The sequence below is a fragment of the Monodelphis domestica genome, chromosome 2 (genome assembly GCF_027887165.1).
Source record: "Monodelphis domestica isolate mMonDom1 chromosome 2, mMonDom1.pri, whole genome shotgun sequence".
Taxonomy (NCBI): Eukaryota; Metazoa; Chordata; class Mammalia; order Didelphimorphia; family Didelphidae; genus Monodelphis; species Monodelphis domestica.
The window spans coordinates 184,857,295-184,881,465 of NC_077228.1; the positions used below are offsets into that span (position 1 = coordinate 184,857,295).

The following is a 24,171-nucleotide window of genomic DNA, read 5'->3' on the forward strand; positions in this document are numbered from 1 at the left end:
CTTTTCATGAATCATTTCAGTCCTGGAGAACGGAGGATGACCCACTTCCTTCCTCTTTACAGAGATGTAGCAAGTGAGGAATATGGATTATGTCTGTCACATATGTCCTCTATCAGATTTTTCTGTTTCTTCTTTAGATACAAAAAATAGTTCAAAGGTGGAGGTAAATATGTGAATGTAGAAATTAAGTAGGAATGATGTTCATGTGAAAACAATAGACAAAAGTAAAGAAATAATTTTAAATGAAATAAAGCAAATGATTTGTCATTTGTAATTTACAATCACAAAGAAATGATTTACATGACATTTTTTGTATAATGACTGTTCAAAAGCCATCATGCCCAGTGCTATAGACGTGTCATAAATGAACATGGTCCTGTGGAACATGTAATCTCTCACTGAGGTGGCATCTTCCATGAAAACTTCATTTTTCCATAGACAAAAAGGACCAGCCATGTTACAAAATAATCAATAATCAATCTAGAAACATTTATTAAGCAACTATTATGTGCCAAATACTTGACTTCTTTTAATTCTGTTTATTCTGTGGCTTGGAAGGCAGTTAGGTGACTCAATAGATTGAGAGCCAGGCCTAGAGATGAGAGGTCCTGGGTTCAAATCTGGCCTCAGACACTTCCTAGCTGTGTGATCCTGGACAAGTCACTTTGCCCCCATTGCCTAGCCCTTAGCACTCTTCTGCCTTGGAACCAACAAACACTATTGATTATAAGACAGAAAATAAGAGTTTAAAAAATAAGAACTTGCTTATGAGCAGAATCAAAGTCTGTGTGAGTAAAGAGCCTTATAGATAAAATGAACTTAACTATCATGCTCAGATGCCAAGCTTGCAAATCATTGACTCAAATGTGGTCTTAGAAATTCAATTAACTTAATTCCCTTTCTGGGTCCTGCAGCCTCATCTAATGGCCAAATTGTTGGGTGAGTCATTTCATTCATGTAAAGGGACCCACATAAATAAAAGCAAGAATAACATTACTCCCAGAAAAAAGGCAAGTATTTTCTTTGTTTTGTTTTGTTTTTATTCAAGCCTTGAAGAATCAATTCCCTTTCACACAGAAGAAACACAATCTGAGGTATTGTGGCAGTCTGCATCCTGTAATTCCGAACACAGACAACCCTGAGTTTCTATGTGCAACAATCAGTGTTCTGTACCATCGTATGCTGGGTATACATTGCCCCTGAGAAAATCATCAAGGTTGCTGCTATCTTTCTTCCTCATTCTCCAATATTTAGGTATGGTTCTGATGGGAACCACTTTTGAGGCACAGGTTAGTCAAATAAGAGTTCATGAGGTCTTCTGGTGAGAGGAGAAGCAGTCAACTCTAGAAGGTTCCCTGAGAAAAAAAAAAGCCCAAAGCCAACTGGTCCTCAGCCGGATATCCAACTGGTCCTAAAAGCCATAGATCAAACTGGTCCTAAGGGCAAGGTAAGCAGTCATCCCCTAGATTCCATAAGTCTCCTCCGAGCTCACTCCCTGTAAGGACACTTCAGCAGAATGCAGTGGGGGGTAGATTTATGAGATCCCTAGTTAGGGACTGTTATCTATGGGTTGCTACACTAACAAAAATATACTCTGGAGGACCAGGCGGAATTTGTATAGATGAATGCTAGAGAAGTAGGGAAGCGGAGACAGGAAAGAAATTCATAAAATGTGGAGAGTTGTTTTGACTCCATGAGAAGATCCCAAGCTTCCCCAAGTGGGAATGAGACTGTATGAGACTGCGTAGATTGGCAATCTCTCTCCTAAGCCAATTTACAGAGCAGTAGGTGACCTGGTCTAGGCTGGCCAAGCTCCAGTGCAAGCAAAGCCAGTTTTGAATGTAATGAAATTTCCTCCAACCCTTCTGTGTTCAGCAAGAAGCTACCTCCTGAGACCGGTTGGTGTGGATGTTGATTTTTTTTCTGATTTGTTTTCTTCCTTTTTAAAGGGCACAATAGACCAATTGTGTTCCCTAGTAAGGACTTTCCTTTAGAAATATAAACAAGCAGAGTTTTCCTGATCTGACCTAGATTCAACTGTGGGAGAGGGAAATTGTTGCTAGGGTGGGGAGAGTGGGAAAGGAAGTTAGTATTGTAAGTGAGGCGTAAGACTAGCATGAATAGGGAGGACATGCCGAAGCGTGCTTTCAGTTCTCTGGAAGAAAAGGAAAATAGCCAAGGCTGAGTTGGTGTCACCAGGACCTGACCACTCAGTGTGCATTGTTTGTGGAAATGGAACTAAAGCTGCCTCCTTCTATGTTTTCTTGGGATAGTTTTTACAGGCCTTCTGGATATCTTGCAAGAAGTTTGGAACTCCATTCTGTAAAAGAAAATTAAACTCATCAATTTCTTACTCTCACACAACAAGCCTAATTTTCTATACAATTCGTCTGACTTCTATAAAAGAGAACCAAAGACCATGTAAAGCAAAAATTCCCAATAGGACCATAGCAAGATTTTAACACAACACAGTTACAGAATGTGGGTAAAGGATAATGAAAAGAATGTAAATTAGGAGTCAGAGCACCAGGGTTGGCATCACTACTCTACTACTGACTTAAGTGAGGTCAGACAAAACAAAAATCCTCAGGGCTTCCATTTCCTTATCTTTAAAATGACAGAGATGGGTTGCTAGATGACTTAATAAGGTTCCCTCCAGCTTTATGACCCTATGATCCCAAGAACAAGACCCAGTAGGGGAAATTTCAGAAGGAAATAACATGCACCTCAACTCTGGCAAACTGGTCAATGGCCAAGTATTATGGGGATTGTCCAGCCTGCTTTGTTGGCATTGATCTGCTAGCTAAAGGAATCATCCAATTACCTCTAATGAGTACATTTTGAAAAGTATGGCTATTTCTACCAAATCTGTATCATTTTTTGATTTGATTACCATTTTTCATTGAATTAATCATGTTAGTCATTTTCTAATGTTGAAGAATATTGGTATATGCAGTTTCAAATTAATTTTATTAGAGGGCATTTTTGTTGTTTTTGTTTGTTGGAAGAGGAGATTGGACATATGCTGTAAGTGTTCTTGCTAGATTTTTATTAAATATGACTGTAAAAAAACTCATTAGTGATATTGGTCTAAAATCAGTAGTTCTCAAAGTATGGTTCAGGGTTCCCAAAAGGCCATAACTATGAAATTTGAGAATCACTGGTCTATAGTACTCTCTCTCCACTTTCTCATTTCCAAAATTAGATATTAGGGCCATAGTCTTCTCATGAAAAGAAGGCCGGAAGTATACTATTAGTAATTTCTTAGTTATTGAGAATAACTTAAAGTGAATTGATAGTTCTCTAAACATTTGTAGAATCTACTTGTTAAAATATCTGTACAGGAGCAGTTAGGTGACTCAGTAGATAGAAAGCCAGGCCCAGAGATAGGAGGTCTTGGGTTCAAATCTTTTTTTTTAATCTGCAGTCACTTTTATTGTTTTCCCTTCTTTTTTATTTAGAATATTTTTCCATGTTACATGATTTATAATTCTTCCCCCTATCTTCCCTCCTCGTTCCTAGAACTGACAAGCAATTCTACTGAATTATACATGTATCATTGTTCAAAATCTATTTCCATGTTATTCATATTTGCAGTAGAGTGATGTTTTAACATCAAAATCCTACTCATATCCCCACTGAACCATATGATTAATCATATGTTTTTCTTCTGCATTTCTACTCCCACAGTTCTTTTTCTGGATGCGGATAGTGTTCTTTCTCATAAATTCCTCCGGATTGTCCTGGGTCATTGCATTGCTGCTAGAAAAAAGTCTATTACATTCTATTGTGCCATAATGTATCATTATCTGTGTACAATGTTCTCCTGCTTCTGCTCCTTTTGCTCTGCATCAATTCCTGGAGGTCATTCCAGTTCACATGGAATTCCTCCAGTTCATTATTCCTTTCAGCACGATAGTATTCCATCATCATCAAATACCACAATTTGTTCAGCCTTTCCCCAATCGATGGACACTCCCTCATTTTCCAATTTTTGCCACCACAAAGAGTGCAATTTTTTTTGTACAAGTCTTTTTCCTTATTATCTCTCTGGGGTACAGATCTAGCAGTGGTATGGCTGCATAAAAGGGTAGGCATTCTTTTAAAGCCCTTGGGGCATAGTTCCAAATTGCCCTCCAGAATGGTTGGAACAACTCATGATTCCACCAGCAGTGTATTAGTGTCCCAATTTTGCCACATCCCCTCCAACATTTATTACTTTCCTTTGCTCCTATGCTGGCCAGTCTGCTAGGTGTGAGCTGGTACCTCAGAGTTGTTTTCATTTGCATTTCTCTAATCAAAAGGGATTTAGAACACTTTTTCATGTGCTTATTGATAGTTTTGATTTCATCATGTGAAAACTGCCTATTCATGTCCCTTGACCATTTGTTGATTGGGAAATGGTTTGATTTTTTTTTGTAAATTTGATTTAGTTTTTATATATTTAGGAAATTAAACTTTGTCATAGAGTTTTGTTATAAAATGTTTTCTCAGTTTGTTGCTTTCCTTCTAATTTTGGTTGTATTCGTTTTGTTTGTACAAATCCTTTTAAATTTGATATAATCAAAGTAATTCATTTTACATGTTGCAATGTTCTCTATCTCTTGCTTGGTCTTAAATTCCTTCCTTTTCCACAAGTCTAGTAGGTATACTATTCTATGTTCACCTAATTTATTTATGATTTCACTCTTATAGTTAAGTCATTTACCCATTTTGAATTTATCTTTGTATAGAGTATGAGATATTGAACTAAACCTAATTTTTCTCTTGGGTTCAAATATGGCTTCAGATATTTCCTCACTGTGTGATCCAGGACAAGTCCCTTAACTCCATTTGCTTAGCCCTTAGAGCTCTTCTACCTTAGAAGAGATAGTCAGTATTCATTCTAAGAAGGGTTTTCAAAATAAATAAATAAATGAAATATCTGCCTAATGGTTCTATTCCACTCCATTCCCACATATACTCATTTTTTTAAGTAGTTCGTTTATGGTTTATTCAATTTCACTTTGTAAAATTAGATATTTTAAGATCTCTATTTATGATTTTATTAATCTGAATATCTTATATTTTTATTAGTAATTTATATTTCCTTTAAATTTGTGGGTTAGCAAGAATAAAATTGTATATAATTAGTTCAATTATCATTTTTACATTTTTTTATTATGATTTACCTGGTTAGTTTGTATTTTGTTACCTGGATTTTCTTCTCTTTTTTGGATTAGATTGGCTAAAGGTTTGTTGGGGTTTTTTAATATAGATGTACGTGTGTGTGTTGTTATTGTTTTAAGTCAACTTTTTAATTTCGCAAAATACTTTTGTGTGTGTATAGGTATGTGTCTGTTAGTTCCACATAAAGTGGATATATGACTTTATATTAAAGAGCATTCAGTAAAAATAAATAGAAATGAAGCAGATCACCTGCCATTCACCATTACGGATATGAAACATATTCTTTACCAAAAAAGAGATAGAGGCAAATTCCATTGCTAAATCTCCATATTGGTCTTTGTACTTTGTTTATGTTCCTAGGCCAATTAACATTTTCAAAATGGATCTGTTTACTATTTTTGACTTTCTACATTTATTTGCCATATTCATGTACCATAATACATAGTTAGTTTCTAAGTTTCAAGTGGTATTGAGAAATAAATATATTCCTCTGCCATCCAATTTAGAAAATGCCATAAGTAATTTAGTTCTAGTTTCTCCAGAAATGTATTAGGTTCAAAATGTTCACTTCTGCTTATGTTTTTTTTCTATTAGATCTGTCCCAATTTGAGAGAGAGAGAAAATGTAAAGTCTCCCATTCTTGCATTATTGTTTTTATCTTCTTGTAATTCAAAGTGTTGTTATATCCCAATCTTAAATCCTGAAAACATATCTATGTCCTACCTAAGTAGGTTTGGTCCTGTCTCTGGTCTCATAAAAATAGCTGAAGTCTTTCTTTTTCTTATTTGTATCCACAGCACTTAGCACAGTGCTAGTCATATGGCAGTCACTTAATAATTTTTTTCCAAACTGTATGTGACCCTCCTTAGTGCACATACACACACACACACACACACACACACACACACACACACACTCAGCAGTCAATCTACAGTATGACTCTAGTTACATTAAAAAGATATTTCCACAGAAAGGTCTCTCTGACTGGTTTTTCCATGTTTCAAAGATTACCTATGTTTGTTGATTATTTCCCTTCTCATATCTTAAAAAAAGATTTGGCTTTCTTCTTTCTTATTCTTTAATCAAATTAACCGATGGTTTATCTATTTTATTGTTTTTTTTCCATAAAACCATTTCCTTGTCAAATTATTAGTTCAATACTTTTCTTACTTCTGATTTTATTAATCTCTCTTTTGATTTTCAGTATTACTAATTCGGTATTTAATTGGGGATTTTTCATTTGTTCTTTATTTTTTTAGCTGATTGCCCAATTTATTGATCTGCTCTTTTTTCTCTTTGATGCTTAAGCATTTAGAGATTTAAATTTTTCCCTAAATACTGCTGTGGCTGTATCCCAAAAATTTTTATATGTTGTCTCCTTGGTGTCATTCTCTTTCATGAAATTTTCAGTTGTTTCTATGTTTTATCTTCACTGGTTGTGAATTCACTCTTTTTATTTTGGGCATTGGTAATTTAATATCTCCTCTCTCTCTCTCTCTCTTACACACGCACACGCATGCACACACACATACACACACACACACACACACACACACACACACACACATCTTAAGAGTCTTACCTTTGCTATCCAGTTGACAAGCCAGGATGGAATTGTGCCTCCAGGGTTATCATGGTAGAACATGGAAACTGGGGGGAAAGAAAGAGGAAATAAAAAGAACAATTCAGAAAGGCAATAAAAATACAAGACAGTTCAGAAACAAAACACTGTGATATGACTATCCAGAATGGATACCAATATTATATAGGAAGGAAGTGTCTTGGGATGGGAGACTACTCTCCAATAATTTTTCTAAATTTACTCTTTAAAAACTGTTTCAGAGCCAACAAGACCTAGATTCAAGTCCCACCTTTGAAATATGCTGGCTATGTGGCCTTGGGCAAATCATTTCATCTCTCCATGCTACTAAATAATTAAGACTTTAAATTACAAAACAGATACAGAAATGCATATCTGTATTGATGGAGAGAGATTCCTCAAGGTAAGGTCCCTCCATCAATAAATCTACAGATTCAAGCACCTCCCTCACCAATCTCTCCTTCACCTCCCAAAAAAGTCATTGGTTCAATTTAATTTGAACCTGTGATTTCAATAGTAAAATGAACTCCTTATATTTAAGCTCTTGCCAATTAGGCTAATCAACATGCATCTGAAACACAGTTTTTGAGAGGAGCTTGGGACCCCAAAAGGCTAAGGAACTTGCCTTCGCTCATATAACCTGGCCATTATAATTTAGACACAGTATTTGAACCCAGATCTTCCTTGCTATCAAGGTCAGACCTCAATTCATGCTTGCATACTTAAATAAATATATACAAACATCCATAGGTAGGTAGATACATAGATAGATACACAGATCAATACATAGATGAAGAGAAATAGAGAGAGGAAAATAGAAAACTATGTTTCAACATAATTGATTTCCTTTATAATCCTATGTATTTTATTCTATGCATTTAGAAATATCATACTGAGAAGGGGTTTATAAGCTTCATCAGACAACCGAAGGGATCCATGACACAAAAAAAGTTAAGAATTCCTGTACTATCATGATGTAGTCAATATTATAGTCAATCTTTCAACCCTTTGTAAAACCTAGTCATAATCCTAATTTATATCCTCTTAATATCCTTATCTCTACTTTAAGATTTGAGAAATGAGGCCAGAAGAAATGGAAACAGTCCTGTCCTGGGTCTTTGCAGTAGGCTATGCTGGAGCTGAATCTGGTAGGGATGTGATAAAGCAGCAAAAAAGTTAGAGACCCTGAGCCTGAATTCTAGCAACTATAGTTGCTACTTAGGTGACCGTGGGTAAATCACTTTTCCTTTGTAGGTCTCAGCTTCCTACTCTGTATGAGGAAGGGATTAGGGCTATATTAGAGGTATTAAACATGGTTCAGTTAAATATTCCCCAGTGTGGCCTAGAACAAATTAAAATGAAATTGGGAAACATTTTGAAAATAAATAAAAATGTAATAGAGCATAGATAATATTGATGTGTAATTTTCTAAGACAACATGTGGCTCATAGGGAACCTCAGGCCCTTGATACAATTTGAATTTGACACCAGTGGGCTAGATGATCCTTATGGTCCTTTCCATTTCTTCTTTCAGCTGTGTCTTTATCTCTTTTTTGCCCTTCCCCATAAAAATAGTTCCTTGCCTAATTTATTAGTGCAATGGTTTTCTTAGTTTTCATTTTTAGTAAGATCTCCTTTGTCCTTTGATTTTCAAGATTTTTAATTTGGTGTTTAAGTTGGGCTTTTAATTTGTTCTTCTAATTTTCTTAGTTGTATATTCAATTCCTTGATCAACTCTTTTTGGAAGTCTCTTAAGAAGGAGCTCCAATAGAAATAGGTTGTAACACCTAGGATAGGCCTCTTTTTAAAACTGATCACATGCCTTTGTTCCAAATATTCACTGAATTTTATTAAGAAAAAAACTGATTATAATGTATGCAAAAGTGTAAGGTAAGTTGGCAGTCAAATACATCTGAGTGTCTTCAAAAAATGTTTCATTTTTTGTTTGTTTATATTTTAAAGCAAAATTTAGCTGTCAACTTTTTCAAAGTAAATTTTAGTTTTAGCTTAGTTTAATGAATAAAAATAATGTCGTTATGTCTGAATATTCCATAAATGTTCATCCTAAAAAACCAAATAGAATTCCTTGGGTATACATACATCCTAATGATGTGATTATATATACATACATTCTAATGATAAGGCATGTTTAAAAATGCTATATACCTCTTGGCAGAGAGATGATAGACTAAGATGAAGAATAAGATATATATTTTCAGACATGGCTACGGTCTTTATTTATTTGCTTTGCTTCATTCACTATACAAGATGGGGAGGGAAGACAGAAGGACATCAATAAAACACATGAAATATATATTTAAAAACAAAGAAATTCCAAAGGGATTATAAATGATCCCAGAAGTTTTATCATACTTTTTTGTCCTTTTATTGTATATTGAAATATTTATTTTTGTTGATCAAGTTCATTTTTAAAACAAAATATAAACTATAAAACAAAAATAATTTTGTTTAAACCCTTACCTTCCATCTTGGAATCAAAACTGTGTATTGGTTCCAAGGCAGAAGAGTGGTAAGGGCTAGGCAATGGGAGTCAAGTGACTTTCCCAGGGTCACACAACTGGGAAGTGTCTGAAGCCAAATTTGAACCGAGGACCTTCCATCTTTAGGCCTGGCTCTTAATCCACTGAGCTACCCAGCTGCCCCCAAAAACATAATTTTTAAAAGAATATAAGTGGACTGATTCAATGGAAAATTCTGAAAATGATCACGTTCTGACGCCAGGAAGCATTTTGTATGAGCTAAAGTAACAGCCCTGAAGTCAACTGGCTGCTTTTCTTGTTTAGTCATTTTTCATTCATGTCTAATTCTTTGTAAGTCCATTTGATGTTTTCTTGTAGAAAATTGATCTAGAGATTTATTACTAGATTTATAATCATTTATTAGTAGAGAGAACTAGATAGGGGGAAAGAGGCAGGTCTCAGCCTTTCTAACTTTAGGGATAGATCTGATTTCTCCATTTGCTGGCTCAGGCTGAGTCTTGCCAAAGATCAGGAGATGAGGAAAAGCTCAGAAAGAAATGCCAGTCCAGAGTCAGGTATGGAAGTCAAGAGAGTGACTCCATTTCCCACTCTCACTTTTCAAACCCTCTCACTCTTCCTCCCTTTCCTTGGTCAAAGGCTTTCAAACATCAGGCCATCTGCCCTTCTGTCAGATTGTCAAATACCACACATGACTCTGTGAGTCCTGTGCCCTACTACTGGGGTGCCTCAAGATTGAGGTATTTTATTTTACATACTTGGCAAAAATACTTTAGTGTTTTTTTTCCATTTCTTTCTCCAGTTCATTTTTTACAGATGAGAAAACTGAAGCAAACAGAGGTAAGTGACTTGTTTAGAGTCCCACTGCTAGTAAGGGTCTGAAGCTAGGTTGGAACTGAAGAGACTGAGTCTTCTAGATTCCAGGTCTTTCATAGCTTCATTCTAAGATCAAACTGAGCTTTAAAATTAAAAAAAATATTTGGGGGGACAAAAAGGGATTCAAATTAATTCTAACTTTCCACACTACTAAAAAAGAAAGGGTGGAGATCTGCAGTGAGAAGTTCTAACATAGATACCACCTTATACATAGCAGACTGGCCAATATGGCAGCAAAGGAAAAAGAAAATGTTGGAGGGGATGTGGCAAAGTGGGGACATTAATTCATTGCTGGTGGAGTTGTGAACTGATCCAACCATTCTGGAGGGCAATTTGGAACTATGCCCAAAGGGCCTTAAATGACTGTGCCCTTTGATCCAGCCATAGCACTGCTGGGTTTGTACCCCAAAGAGATAATAAGGAAAAAGACTTGTACAAGAATATTCATAGCTGCGCTCTTTGTGGTGGCAAAACAAAAATGGAAAATGAGGGGATGCCCTTCAATTGGAGAATGGCTGAACAAATTATGGTATATGCTGGGGATGGAATACTATTGTGCCCAAAGGAATAATAAAGTGGAGGAATTCCATGTGAACTGGAAAGACCTCCAGGAATTGATGCAGAGCGAAAGGAGTAGAACCAAGAGAACATTAGACACAAAGACCAATACATTATGGCACAATCAGATGTAATGGACTTTTCTACTAGCAGCAATGCAATGATCCAGGACAATCCAGAGGAATTTATGAGAAAGAACACTATCCATATCCAGAGAAAGAACTGTGGGAGCAGAAACGCAGAAGAAAAACATATGATTAATCACATAGTTTTATAGGGATATAATTAGGGTTTTTGTGTTAAAAGATCACTCTACTGTAAATATGAATAACATGGAAATGGGTTTTGAACAATGATACACGTATAACCCAGTGGAATTGCTTGTCAGCTCCTGGAAGGGGGAAGTCACTGAAGCCCAAGTGCCTAGCATTTACTGCTCTTCTGCCTTAGAATCAATACTTACTGTACTAGATCCTAAGACATAATGTCAAGGTCTTTTAAAAAATTAAATTTAAATTAGAAGTGAGGAATGTGGTATATGTTTCCATGGACATAAATTTCTCAATACTTCCAGACAAGATTCTAAGATTCTAAGTTATAAACTACTTACCTGTGTCAGTAAAGAGAATTCACTACACTGATGAAATCATAGTTCTAGACCAAACAAAAATGGTATTTGGAAAGTACTGGAGTGTTACAAGGGTTTTGTTTATCTTACTTTTTTTGGTCAGACTATAGATAGGAAGAAGAAAAGCTAGATTTTTGTTAAATAAAAAAGAAATATTTTTCATAGAAAGCCCTGTAAGCTTTGCTCTATTTTCAGTTCATCCTAGGGGCATAACTTGGAAACAAATGTCTTATTCTAACACTGACCAAGGCAGCTATTGCCACGTGAAAGACCTGAGTTTTTACCTTTGCACCCCTCCTTGCCATTACTTTCAATCACAAGACTTTGCCTGTAATCACTGACTCGGATGACACCACACTTCTCTGGGATTTCAGGCGTGGAAAAGCTCTTGGCCAGTATCACACGGACCATCCGCCCATTTAAATTGATATCTCTCCCATCACGAATATACACATACTGTGGGCCAGGTTAAGGAAAAGCATCCACTCCAGTTTTGTAGATACATGAGAAAGGAAACTTGGGCCTACTAGAATTCTACGCATCAAATCCAGGAAGGCAAAAGATCATGTTGCTAGCCTGTAATACTTCTTTGCACCCCTCACTTGGTGCTTGGCACAAAGACTCAAAACAAGACGGGAACTTAGAGGCCACCTAGTTCAACCACCAGGCAGCTAGTGGCATAGCAGAGTAGTGCCCACTCTGTAGTCAGAAAACTCATCTTCCTGAGTTCAAGTCCAGTCTCAGATATTTGCTAGCTGTATGATCCTAGACAAGTGACTTAATCCTATTAGCCTCAGTTTCCTCATCTGAAAAAGGAACCAGAGAAGGAAATGGCAAGCTGCTCCAGTATCATTTCTAAGAAAACCCCATGTAGGGTCAAAGAAGACACAACTGAAAAACAGCTCATTCATGTTAGTTAGCAGAGGGCTAGAGAGGAAAATACTTTTGCCCAAGGACATACTGGAAAGAAAAACAGCTGAGATCTGAACCAAGTTATTCAGACTCTAAATCTATTGCATTTTGTTACTACAGACTTGTTTCCTCATATTAATCCTTGTTTTACTTCTATATCTTGTGTCCCCAGAAGGAATGGAAGCCATTCCAGGGCAAGAATAATGATCCATTCTTTTGGTTTGTTTGTTTGTTTTTAAATTTTTGCAGGGCCTACACCTCTGCACATGGCAGGTACTCGGTAATGTAGTTCTTTTGTTTCAGTCAAGGGCTAGTGTTCATGACCTCATTTAGTTTTCTTGGCAAAGATACTGGAGTGGTTAACCAGTTCCCTCTCCAGCTCACTTACAGATGAAGAAACTGAGGCAAACAGGGCAAAATGACTTGCCCAGGGTCACACAGCTAGTGAGTGTCTGAGGCCAGGTTTAAACTCATGATTATGTGTCTTTCTGACTCCAGGCCTGAAATCATTTATCTTGTCTTCCCAAATACAATGTTCATATGTTCTTTTGGTCCCCACCTATGATATATTGAAAGCTCTCAGTTAAGGAAATTCTCCACCAAGGCAAATTAGCATCTATTCAGGAACATATGGCCCAGGGAAGACTTCCTAGGAGTACAGAAATCTTTAAATAAATTACCAATGCCACCCAGCCAGGATGGGAGGCACCTGAACCCAAATCAACTCTCTGCAGATGAAGTCATCTTACTGGATTGTAGAAAGACAAAACCAACAGTTTCTGTTTAAAGCCTGCCTTTACAGAAGGATAGAAAGAAATGGCATTTATACCTGAGAAGCCCTCAAAGAACTCACGAACAGCTCACAAATGAGGTCATTTGGTAGCTCTTTTTAAAAGGATACATCTCTGTTGGACACAGGGAAGGGATATTTCACCTCCCAGTAGATGACCATCTTCCCACAGATCTCTTTTTCATAGAGTTCTATGAGATAAAAAAGGAAGAAAACAAGTTAAGAATACTCTTTGGCCTAGCCTCCTAATTGGTAGATATATGAAAGTTACGAGATTATGACCCTTAAGGCCACAGAAGTCTTGGAAATCACCTAGTTCAACTCTCTCATTTGAGAGAGAAGGAAGTAGACGTCATCCAAGGTCACATGAACTCTTCAATGGTAAGAACCCAGATTCAGTTGAGAGTCTTCTGACTCTAAATATGGTTCATTACACAGTATAATAAATAATAAGGGGGGGGAATTCAAATGCTGGGTTCACTTCCTGAAGAAGCCTGCACTAGTGACGGTTAAGATGAGGGCATATCCTCGACGTTTCTAAAGTCTCTTCCAACACTAATGATCTCTGACCATGGAATTCTAGAAAGCATTGAATCAATTATACTACAAGAAGAGGCATTCAAAACAGACAACAGGTAGGGAAGGGGAAGGGCTAAGGTATGGAAGTGGGAAGAGGAGAAATAAGCTTAAAGCAAAACATGTATATACCATTGAATTTCTCAGTGCTCAATATAGTTTCAAAGATTATTATGTGGCAGCAGATAGGGTAATGGGCTCTACTAGCAATCAGGAAGCCTCCTTTTCATGAGTTCAAATTCATCCTCAGACATTTACTAGCAGTATGATCCTGAGCAAGTCACAATAATCCTTTCTTGCCTCAGGTTCCACACTTTTAAAATGAGCTAGAGAATGAAATTGCAAACCACTCCAGTATCTTTACCAAGAAAACCCCAAATATAGTCATGAAGAGGCAGACATGACTGAAATGACTGAACAACAAATAAAAAGTCTGTAGACAGTAGATGAATTTCTGATGAATTTCTAGTATTGCTGACTTAATATTATTGATTGACTGGCAGAGTGAGTATCTGCACTGAGATTTCTTCGCACCAGTAATTTATCTAGACTCCCCTCTCTACTCTCCATCCATATACCACCCCCCACAAAAAACCCAACTTAACAAGAGCTGACCATTTTTTATGCTATAGACTCACTTTTCAACCTGGGATATTGTTCCAGAGATGAAAAACTAAAACTATTTTGTGGTTGAAGTTTTTTTTTTCTACTTTTAAAAAAAAGTCATGATTTCCACCAGAGGTCACCAGAGCATCAGTGTTTTACTTAGGGGAATTTTTCTTTCTTCAGTTCCAAATATTTCTTAACAATCTTTTACTTTTGTATAAAATCCTGCCATCCAGTTAGTGAATATTTTCAAGTGGGCATGTTCCTAGGCAGTTTGATTGTGCTAGCAAAATAATGAAGGATTCTCCAGTGGTTGAGTGTCAAGTAGAGGCCCCCAAAGTTCCAGAAGGATAAAACCAGACAGATGCAAAGCTGCAAACATAAAGAAAGACATTCTCCTATTAGAGCAAAACACCCATTAGAACTAGAACTATTGTCTCCATGTTTCAAGAGGATGGTACCACATAAGCTGAAGGCCATGGGGCTTTGGGGAGAAGAGGCAATTTGTTGTTCCTGTTTGCCTTTTCTCAAAGTTGATCTCTATCCCACTTCCCAGGTTAGGGGATTAAGACAACAGGAAATCCAGAATCATTTGAAAATAACCATAAAAATAATAATAACAACAACCACAGTGCTGAATATAAGCCAGGCACTGTGCTAAATTCATTTACCTCATTCCATCTTCACAATGATCCTGGGAGGAAGGTACTATTATTATCGTAATTTTACAAATGAGCAAACTGAGGCAAACAAGAGTAAAAATTTGCCCAGGTTATTAGGTAAGGGTTATTAAGAGTATTCACTAGAAAAACTAAATACAGCCAACAGAGTTTGATCATTCATTCAATAAGCATTTAATAAGGACCTATTGTATGAATATTATCCTAGATGTTGACTCTAGTGGGAGAAAGAGTAGGTGAAAATCTGAAGAGATATGGCACTAGATTCCTATCCTCAGGAATGTTAATATCAGGGCAATTTATTCAGGTAATAGGATATAAGCAGAAAGCTCTAATAAATAATGTTACATTTATACCATATAATATTTATTAGTTTACATATTACTGTATCATGGTTACATGTGGAGTTTTTGTGGGGTTATTTTTGGACTAACCCTCTGATTTCATGGACATATTATAATCTTAGGACATTTTCTAGGGACACATAAAGGTTAAGTGACTCACTGAGGGCCACACAGCCAGTTTGTATCAGAATCAAGATTTGAACACAGGTCTTCCTGGCTACAAGTCTAGCTATCTATCTAGTAGTAGGCCAAGTTGCCCCAAAATTGCCGTCTATCCAAAAACTGTCATATAGGTTCCTTAGGGAACTTGGGGTTATTTTAAAGAAAAGATAAGAAGATAACTTTTTTGGCATAGAATGAAAGAGAAAAGCTACAAAGTTAACAAAGTAATACTGATATCATGTAGTAGTTGGATAGGAAAAGAAAGGAGGTGGGAGCAAAGCAGGGGAGTAGACCTGCTACCTACCAAACAGAGCAAAAGATCTAAAAAGATACTGCATAGGGAAAGATCATCTTTGAAGATAGAATATCAACAAATCAAGGCAGGAAAGGGGAAAGGAATATGCATTGTACTTTAAAGTGACTAAAGATAGGTCTTTGAAGGCTAAAAACAATTAGCTTACTTAATGTGTTTTGGAAACTGCCCAGATATATAAGCCTTTTAAAAGGAAAGTACAAATTGTCAATAGAACCAAAGATCAAGTGCTAGATGAGACCTCGGAAGCAATATAAGCCCAGAATCACAGAGATTCAGAGCTGGGAGAGTCTTCAGCGGGAAGTTTGGGATAGTTAAATGACTGGCCTAAGATCACACAAATAATGTTAGAAGCTAAGTGTCCTATAACACCCAGTATGCTAAAAGCCAAGTTTGAAATAAGCAAATTATCCAAATAGTTCAGTTTCCTATTATTTGGACACTAATTGAAACAATTGCATTTTGGCCCAAAGTACCTAGATGACTGAAGCTAATCTGTATTTTGCTTTAATTACTTCCTCTTTTCAGTACTTCAAGAATCTATCATTTCTGGGTCAACTAGGTAGCTCAATTGATTGAAAGCCAAGCAGAGAAATAAGAGCTCCTGGGTTCAAATATGATTCAGATACTTACTGGCTGTAAATAAAAGTAGTAAATATACTAATATACTATTTTTAGTCACCCGGGGGATTTGGCAAGTCAATTGGCTCTTACTCCAACAAGACAAACCTTTTACTCCTCCTAATTGATGTAATCCTCCTAACTGATTCTCTATCCCAGTCATTCACTTCCACTTTTCTGGTACTTCTTTCCTCAAGTTTCCTCCAACCACTCTTAGCTAAAAGTCTTACCCTCATATTTCCCCTATGAAAATTAGTCATGTGCCATGAGTTCTTTCTTCACTTCCTCTCATTTAATGTTTATCTGATTTAAATCATCTCATTATACCTTTCCCTTTACTCAAGTTTCTGATGAAGAATTGACCTTCTCATTTCCAAGGTCAGTCCTTCTATATGAATCTTTGATATCATCTCTCTTCCCATGTTTTCCAGCAGACTATCACTCCAATTTTCATCCCACTACACAGTAATCTCCATTCTCTATCTGCTAATTCTCTTCCATCTGTCTATGAAAATGCTGATCCTTAAATAATCCTAACTAGATCCTACCAACCCTATTAACTATTGTCCTATATCTCCTGTTCACTTTCCCAGCTAAACTTCTTGAAAAAGCCATCTAAACTAAGTACTACTTCTCACTTTCTTTTAAAACCTCTGCACTCTGGCTTCTGACCTCTTTAATCAATGGAAATGTTATTCTCAAAAGTCATTAGTAATCTCTTTCATTACCTAACATACTGGACTTTTATCAATTCTCATCCTTTTGGAACTGTATTGCATTTTACATTATTGATTGTCTTCTCCTAGGTATTCTCTTTTCTGTTTGGTTTTTTTTGTTGTTGTTGTTGTTTTTTTAAATGATGCTTTTCTCTCCTGGTTCTCTTCCTACCTGTCACTGGTTGTTCATTCTCAGGCTTCTTTACTATGTCTCCACTTACGTTATGCTTACTAGATGTGGCTCTACGCCAAGGTTCTATCTTTAATCCCTTTATGTTTTCACTCTAGACCATCTAATTTGGTCATCTCATCAATTACCATGTTTTCGATTATTATCTCCTTAGAGATGATCCCCATATTTCTAGCTCTAACTTCTCTCTTAAACTTCAATCTGAAGTCATCAACTTCATGTTTCACATTTACATAGGCATGTGAAATTCCACCTCACTCCAAAGCAGAACTTATTATCATCTTCTCCCAAACCTTCCCTTTTTTTAATAATTAAAGTTTATTTCTTTCAATTAATTAACATAAGCCATTTTCTCCCTCTTTGAGAAAAAAGAAATACAAAACCTCTTATAAACACATATAATCAAGCAAAAAAATTCCCACATTGGTCTTGTCCAAGCAGGTCTCAATCTTTCTTTGAATCTATCACTCCTCCTTCAGGAAGTAAGTTTGTTTCATCATGAGTCTTATGGAATTATGGCTGATCAATAAGTTGATCAAAGAAACTCTCCCCTCTTCCAAATGCTCCCATTTCTATTGAGGATACCATCATAATTTCTGATATCCAGGGTTCACAACCTTGCCAATAAATCTTTGATTCCCTACTCTTTCTTATCCTACATATTCAATCATTCCTTGAAATCTTATCATTTCTATCTCTACATTGCTTGCATATGTGCCCTTCTCTCTTCCACTGAGCTCTGGTCTCTACCCAACAAATGACCTTGTTCCCCTGGAGCTGCAAGTTCTAGAGTTCTAGTGATCCTCTTGACCCTGGAACCGTGACTCTGGCCCACTGCTCTCCTCTGGCTAAAAATGCTAGTGCTTCTTTCTTCCTTGGACCTGAGACCAAAGTCCCTACTCCCACAAATACTCTCCTCCACCCTGGAATTGTGACTAGGGCCCTAACACCCTGCACCTGTAAGCACTAATGCTCCCAGAGCTGTAATCCAGAACTGCATATAACAATGCAGCAAGATCTTGCAGCCATTGCCAGCAAAGGATCCCTTGGAAGCTCTTTCTGACCAATTCACTAATCTCCTTACCATCTCTAGGCTAGGAGCTCTTAAAGCTATTGATTAGGAATTTACATCGAAACGGGAGAGACAAAATGCAAATGCATGCAGTAGTTTTATATGATGTATACAAAGTTATTTTACAAAGGAAGTTACTGTTTATAATACTGCATGGGAAGATAATATTCGTAACCCCTAAGAACTTTATCATTATTAAGGAAGTCAGGAGTATATACACGCAAAAAGCACTGCTGTGAGTTGACAATAATAGGATGATTCCCTTCCAACACCTCAAAAAAAAAAAAGAAGCCTCCATTAAATTTCCTCTATATCCAATGGAAAATATATGGGAAAAGATGAGCAAGAGTCATACTAGATGAGATGAAATGGCTAAGATATAATGTGCTCTGATGGAGGGAATATTCACTTCAGTGATCCATCAAAGTAACTTCTGAAAATCATAATATCACAGATTTTTAGGGGTAAAGGATCCTGAGCACTTAGCATATGGCAAGGTCTTACAGTAAGTGTTTGCTGATAAATGCCTGTTGATTGAAATAGGTGTGGAAAGGAGCTTAAAGTTATGTCAGGAAGGCTACCTAGTCCAATCGTTTCATTTGACAGATGAGGAAATTGAGGCATAAAATGGCTAAGAACTTGCCTACAATCACATAGTTAGTATCCTATGTGAGATTTGAGCCCAAGTTTTCCTAAAACCTCAAGTCCAGTGCTTTATCTACTGGTTTCTTTTCTTTTCTTTTTTTTCCAAATGTGTGTGCCTGCAAAATATATACACATACAAACACACAGAGTAGATAACATTATGTGAATCTTAAATGGTGACCTAATGAAAGGCATCTTTCAGTCTATCATCCCCAGATCCAGAATTTAAGTTTAAAAAAATGTAAGAGTTGCAAATAACCTATTGTAATTAGGTTAAAATATACAGTCTGAGTTAATGGCAAATAAACTTTTCTGATCTAATGCCTCAAGAGATTTCAAGACTGTTGGCCCATCTCACAGTGATTCTTACAACCTGGGAGGCATTGATCAAGATGATGCTTTTAAACCTTGCCAAGTGTGGAAACACATCCAAGAGAAAAGGGCCATACCAAGCCATTATAGCCTCATGTCTTTGGCTCTTCAGCTGTTGGGGAAGTCACCTACACACTTACTGAATAATACAATACTCAGCCCAAGTCAATACCAAGCAACAAAAGGCATATGGACAGTGTTCAAGTATGTCCTGGCATTTTAGCAAACCTGCCATGTTAAAATCCAGATTAAGGAAGCATGAACAAGAAGGGAATTTACTTGGTTCATTGGAAACTTCCCCATGGTTTTCCTTTTTGAAGGAATCTATCCAGAATCCATAAAATGTAATTCAATTTATATACAGATACATTCCTGCTACATAAAAGCATATGCATATCCATAATTTTTAAGAAGGAAAGTGAAACTAATACACTGCTAATAGAGTTGTGAATTAATCCAACCAAGGGCAACTTGGAATTATGCTCAAAGGGCTTTAAAAGAATGCCTGCCCTGGGTCTCTATCCCAAAGAGATCATAAGGAAAAATACTTGTCCAAAATATTTATAGCCACACTCTTTATGTTGGCAAAAAATTGGAAAATGAGAGCTTGCCCTTTGATTGGGGAGTGGATGAACAAATTGTGGTATCTGTTGGTGATGGAATATTATTGTATTAAAAGGAATAATGAACTGGAGGAATTCCACATGAACTAGAACAACCTCCAGGAGTCGGTGCAGAGTGAGAGGAGCAGAACCAGGAGAACATTATACACAGCGACATACACTGTGGCACAATTGAATGTAATGGACTTCTCTACTAGTTGCAATGCAATGATCCAGGACAGTTCTGAAGAACTTATGAGAAAGAACACTATCCACATTGTAATGGAGGAATTAGTTGATGATAAAAAGGGATAGAGGAGGAATGGATATCTTCCCCCTCAAACCAGGATCCAGGAAAGGCAGCTAGTATTTGAAGCTGGCCCAGAAAGAGGAGAGAAGGAGTGAGTAGTTTCCCCCTTCAGACTTCCCTCCTCAGCTATGGCTGTTTCCCTACACTGGCTCTTGACTTCCTCCACTAGTAGAGCCTAAAGGTTTCTTCTCAGGGAGATTACTCTTCCCCTTCAAGCTGGCCCATTCACATTGGAGTCACTTTGGGGAAAAGACAACACTTTATTATAGACTAAGTCAGCTGGGGTAACACAAAGAAAATGGCTGGCAGGAAGGGAACTGGTGAGGAAAATGGGGGAGGTGTCCCTAACTAACTACCCCCTTTTCTCTCCCTCCTCAAGTTGGGGAAGCCAGCCCTTTGCAGCAGTGGGCCACCTGAGAGAGTCAGGTTTGGCTGGCCCTGGTCTTGTCCCACTGGCCACAATTCAGACCCAGGGCACCAGGAGCTGTGAGACAAGTTTAACAGAGGCTCAATGTCTTCTTCAGTGGTCACTTCAGTTAGGAATTAGTGGGGGAAAGGATATCCTGTCACCAGGAGAGGAAAAAGGTGAATATCTCCTCAGGAGAAAAGTCTTAGCCAGACTTCCCTCCTAGGCTTCTCAAGGCTGAGAGAAATCTAACTGAATCTCAGTCAGAACCTTCTGGCTTCTCAAAATTCCAGAACTCCTGGGGTCCCTCCCCCATCAAGGTGAGCAGATTCAGCTCAGTCTGCCACTCTTCCTTGAGTGCAAAACCTCTGTCACAACATCCAGAGAAAGAATTGTGGGAGTAGAAATGCAGAAGAAAAACATATGATCGATCACATGGTTCAATGGGGATATGATTGGGAGCTTTAATAGGTCACTCTACTAAAAATATGAATAATATGGAAATAGACCTTAAACAATTATACATGTAAAACCCAGTGGAATTGCTTGTCAGCTCAGGGAGGAGGAAAGGAAGAAGGGAAGTAAAGAATATGAATCATGTAACCATGAACAAATATTCTAAATAAATATTTTTTCTTAAAAAAGAAGGAAAGGGAAAGAAAAAGAAAAAAGGAGAAGAGAGAATAGTTGGGAATGACCTCTGATAAAAGAAATGTGGATCTCATGGAATAAGGAAGATTAGTCCTGAGGTCTTCGAATTTCAATCATCCCTCTGATAGAATACTAGCACTATGAATGTGGACACTTTTCCTTTTTTCTTTTGTCTTTCAATTCCCAGCCCCTAACACAATATCTTGTAGGTGCTCAAAAATGCTTACTAAATGGAATTCACCTTGCAGGACCCGAAGAGGAATTTTTAAATCCCCACTGCTGCATGAAATATTTCTATTTTCCCCTTAACTCCATATTCCTTCTCTCTTCTCCCTTCTTATCCTTAATAACCAGCACACCCTCAGTGAAGACATGCTCATTTTTATATAAACTTGAGCCAAACAAAAAGCTAAATCTATAACTATACCTCAACCCTCAAAAACCAAATATACTATATTCCCTTGGCAATATAGTTTTTAGTTTTATCTGCCATTGCAAATTATATGCAGAAAAGCTTGCTTACATTTGTGTAGTAAATTGAGAGTAAACTATTTTTGGAGTTATTTTAAAGTAAATTATAGGGGTGGTTCAGTGAATTAAGAGCTAGGCCCAAAGAAGGGAAGTCCTGGGTTCAGATCTGACCTTAGACACTTCCTAGCCTCATGACCCTGGGCAAGTCACTTAACCCCCATTGCCCAGTCCTTACCATTCTTCTGTCTTGGAATGAATATTGTTGGAACATTATTTTTTGTTACCATCAGATTATATATGTGCTTGTATATAGGATTAGATCCTGAGCAAATAGCTCATCTTCCTGAGAGAGGATTGTGAAGTTATCCTAAAGGTCCATAGACTAAGATCTTTTAAAAGTAATTTTAAGGAAAGATATCACCAATAACCTGGATCAGAAAGCAAACTTCCTTTGGAAGATACTGTAAGGACCATCATGACTCCAGACAGCAGCAAAGATGACAGCAATAGAGTATGTCCTTAGAAATCAAATACTACATCATAAGACTCTGAGTGAGTCTTTGACTATAATGAACTGAAACTGTGGAGAGTCGGGCCCTCCTTCCAATCTGTTCCTCTCATGTACCCATTATTTTATCTTGATTGTAAAACCCTTGTGCCAAAAAAGGAAATTATAATATTTGGGGGACTTTATGCACCCCAGTGAGCAAATCCTGAAATGTACATTTATTCTAAATGGGATGATTCAATGGAGAGACTAACATGTTAATCTTCCAAAGAATCAGAGGGGGCTTGTGTCGATTTAATATAAATTTGGATCCCTCTTTCTTTTTAGGAAGGAAAGCTCCAAAAATCCATTTTGGTCTCAGCCCATCCTTTGATTGGGCACACATGTGACTATGGGAGGATGCCAGAGGCTTTGTGGCTTCCTTGCCTCCTGGAAGATGCTTGCCTCGTGTCCCATGTGATACCTGGTGTCTGGAAGACTAGCCTCTGACCCAGACTGAGGTCATCAGTCCAACTGGGGAAACCCAGAAAACGTGACATCACCAGATTTGTGAGTTAGGGACCAAGGAAGCAGCAGGCTCTTGGTCAGGTGGCTTGCCTGGTGGGGCAGTTCGAGTGCAATCTCTTTGCTAGCAAAAGGAGACTCAGACTAGCAAGATGACTGGCTATGTGACTGTGTGCCTTTACTCACTCCAAACCACTTTTACTATCTAATAAATAATCATAAAGTAATATACAGTCTCCAGAGAATATTAATCCTAACAATACACAGTATTGATCCTAAGACAGAAGTTAAGGTTTATTTAAAAAAAAAAAGTAAACTGTATACTCCACTCACCTTTAACATATGCATCCCATTGCTTTCTGTATTCTAAGTCCATATACACTTCTGCATACAGGGATGGAGAGCAATCCTTGAAATCACCAAAGGCTTTATAGTTATAAAATCCTGATTGCTGTTAAAAAAAAGAAAGAAAGAAATTAGCTGACCACCATTATCAAAATGCTAAAAATAAATAAATAAAGTTTCAATGACTTAGATCAGTCACTGCACAATCTGTTGTTGTCAAGGCATTTCAGTGGTGTCTAGCTCTTTGTGACTCAATTTGGAGTTTTCTTGGCAAAGATTCAGGAGTAGTTTGCCATTTCCTTCTCCAGCTCATTTGACAGATGAGGAAACTGGAACAAAAAAGGTTAAGTGACTTACCCAGGGTCACACAGCTAGTAAGTATCTGAGGTCACACTTGAACTTAGAAAAATTAATCTTCCTGACTACAAACCTAGTACTCTACCCATTGTGCCACCTAGCTTCTCCAGTGGGATGTGGAAGAGTGCTCAGGATTCCTATATTTATCCATGGGGGGCGGGGGGAGGAGGTGTTTGTTTGTTTTTAAAACCCTTACCTTCTGTCTTGGAAGAGATACTAAGATATCAGTTCCAAGGCAGAAGAGCAATAAGGGCTAGGCAAATAGGGTTAAGAAGTTACTTGCACGGGGTCACACAACTAAGAAATGTCTGAGATCAAATTTGAACCCAGGCCTCCCATTCCTAGGCCTTGTGGTCTTTATCCACTGAACCACCTACCTGCCCTAGTCATGGTGTTTTGTGGGCTGTATCTGTCAATGTCCTAGTCCTGAGTTAGCTGTCCATCATATTGCAATCTCTAACCATTATCCTATCATCACCAATTTCTGCCTTGCTGACATTCTCATGTATTTTCATTTCTGAGAGTAAAACTACACACAGAAACTAACATTTAGTGGATAAGGTAAGGAGCAACAATGTAATTGGACTCTACCTAGTTTCTAACAGTTATAGTGACAAAGGCAACTTTTGAGTGTCAACTTTATTGTTACTTTTTTTAATAAGGTTTTGACTAAAACAGCGATTCTCAAT

The 24,171-nt window shown here is 37.3% G+C and overlaps 1 protein-coding gene across 2 annotated transcripts in view; it reads right to left on the reverse strand.

The window, feature by feature from the left end:
• Window positions 1–1,017: 1,017 nt before the first annotated feature.
• Window positions 1,018–24,171, reverse strand: part of PCTP (phosphatidylcholine transfer protein) — a 62,570-nt gene continuing 39,416 nt past the window's right edge. For both annotated transcript variants that reach the window (XM_001368826.5, XM_056816554.1), the window contains exons 2-6: window positions 23,114–23,231; window positions 13,143–13,222; window positions 11,614–11,785; window positions 6,752–6,819; window positions 1,018–2,320 (exon numbers count right to left, since the gene is read on the reverse strand). In XM_001368826.5, coding sequence (XP_001368863.1) covers window positions 2,255–2,320; window positions 6,752–6,819; window positions 11,614–11,785; window positions 13,143–13,222; window positions 23,114–23,231 — 504 coding nt within the window. In that variant the 3' untranslated portion in view covers window positions 1,018–2,254. The remainder of the gene's footprint in view (window positions 2,321–6,751; window positions 6,820–11,613; window positions 11,786–13,142; window positions 13,223–23,113; window positions 23,232–24,171) is intronic.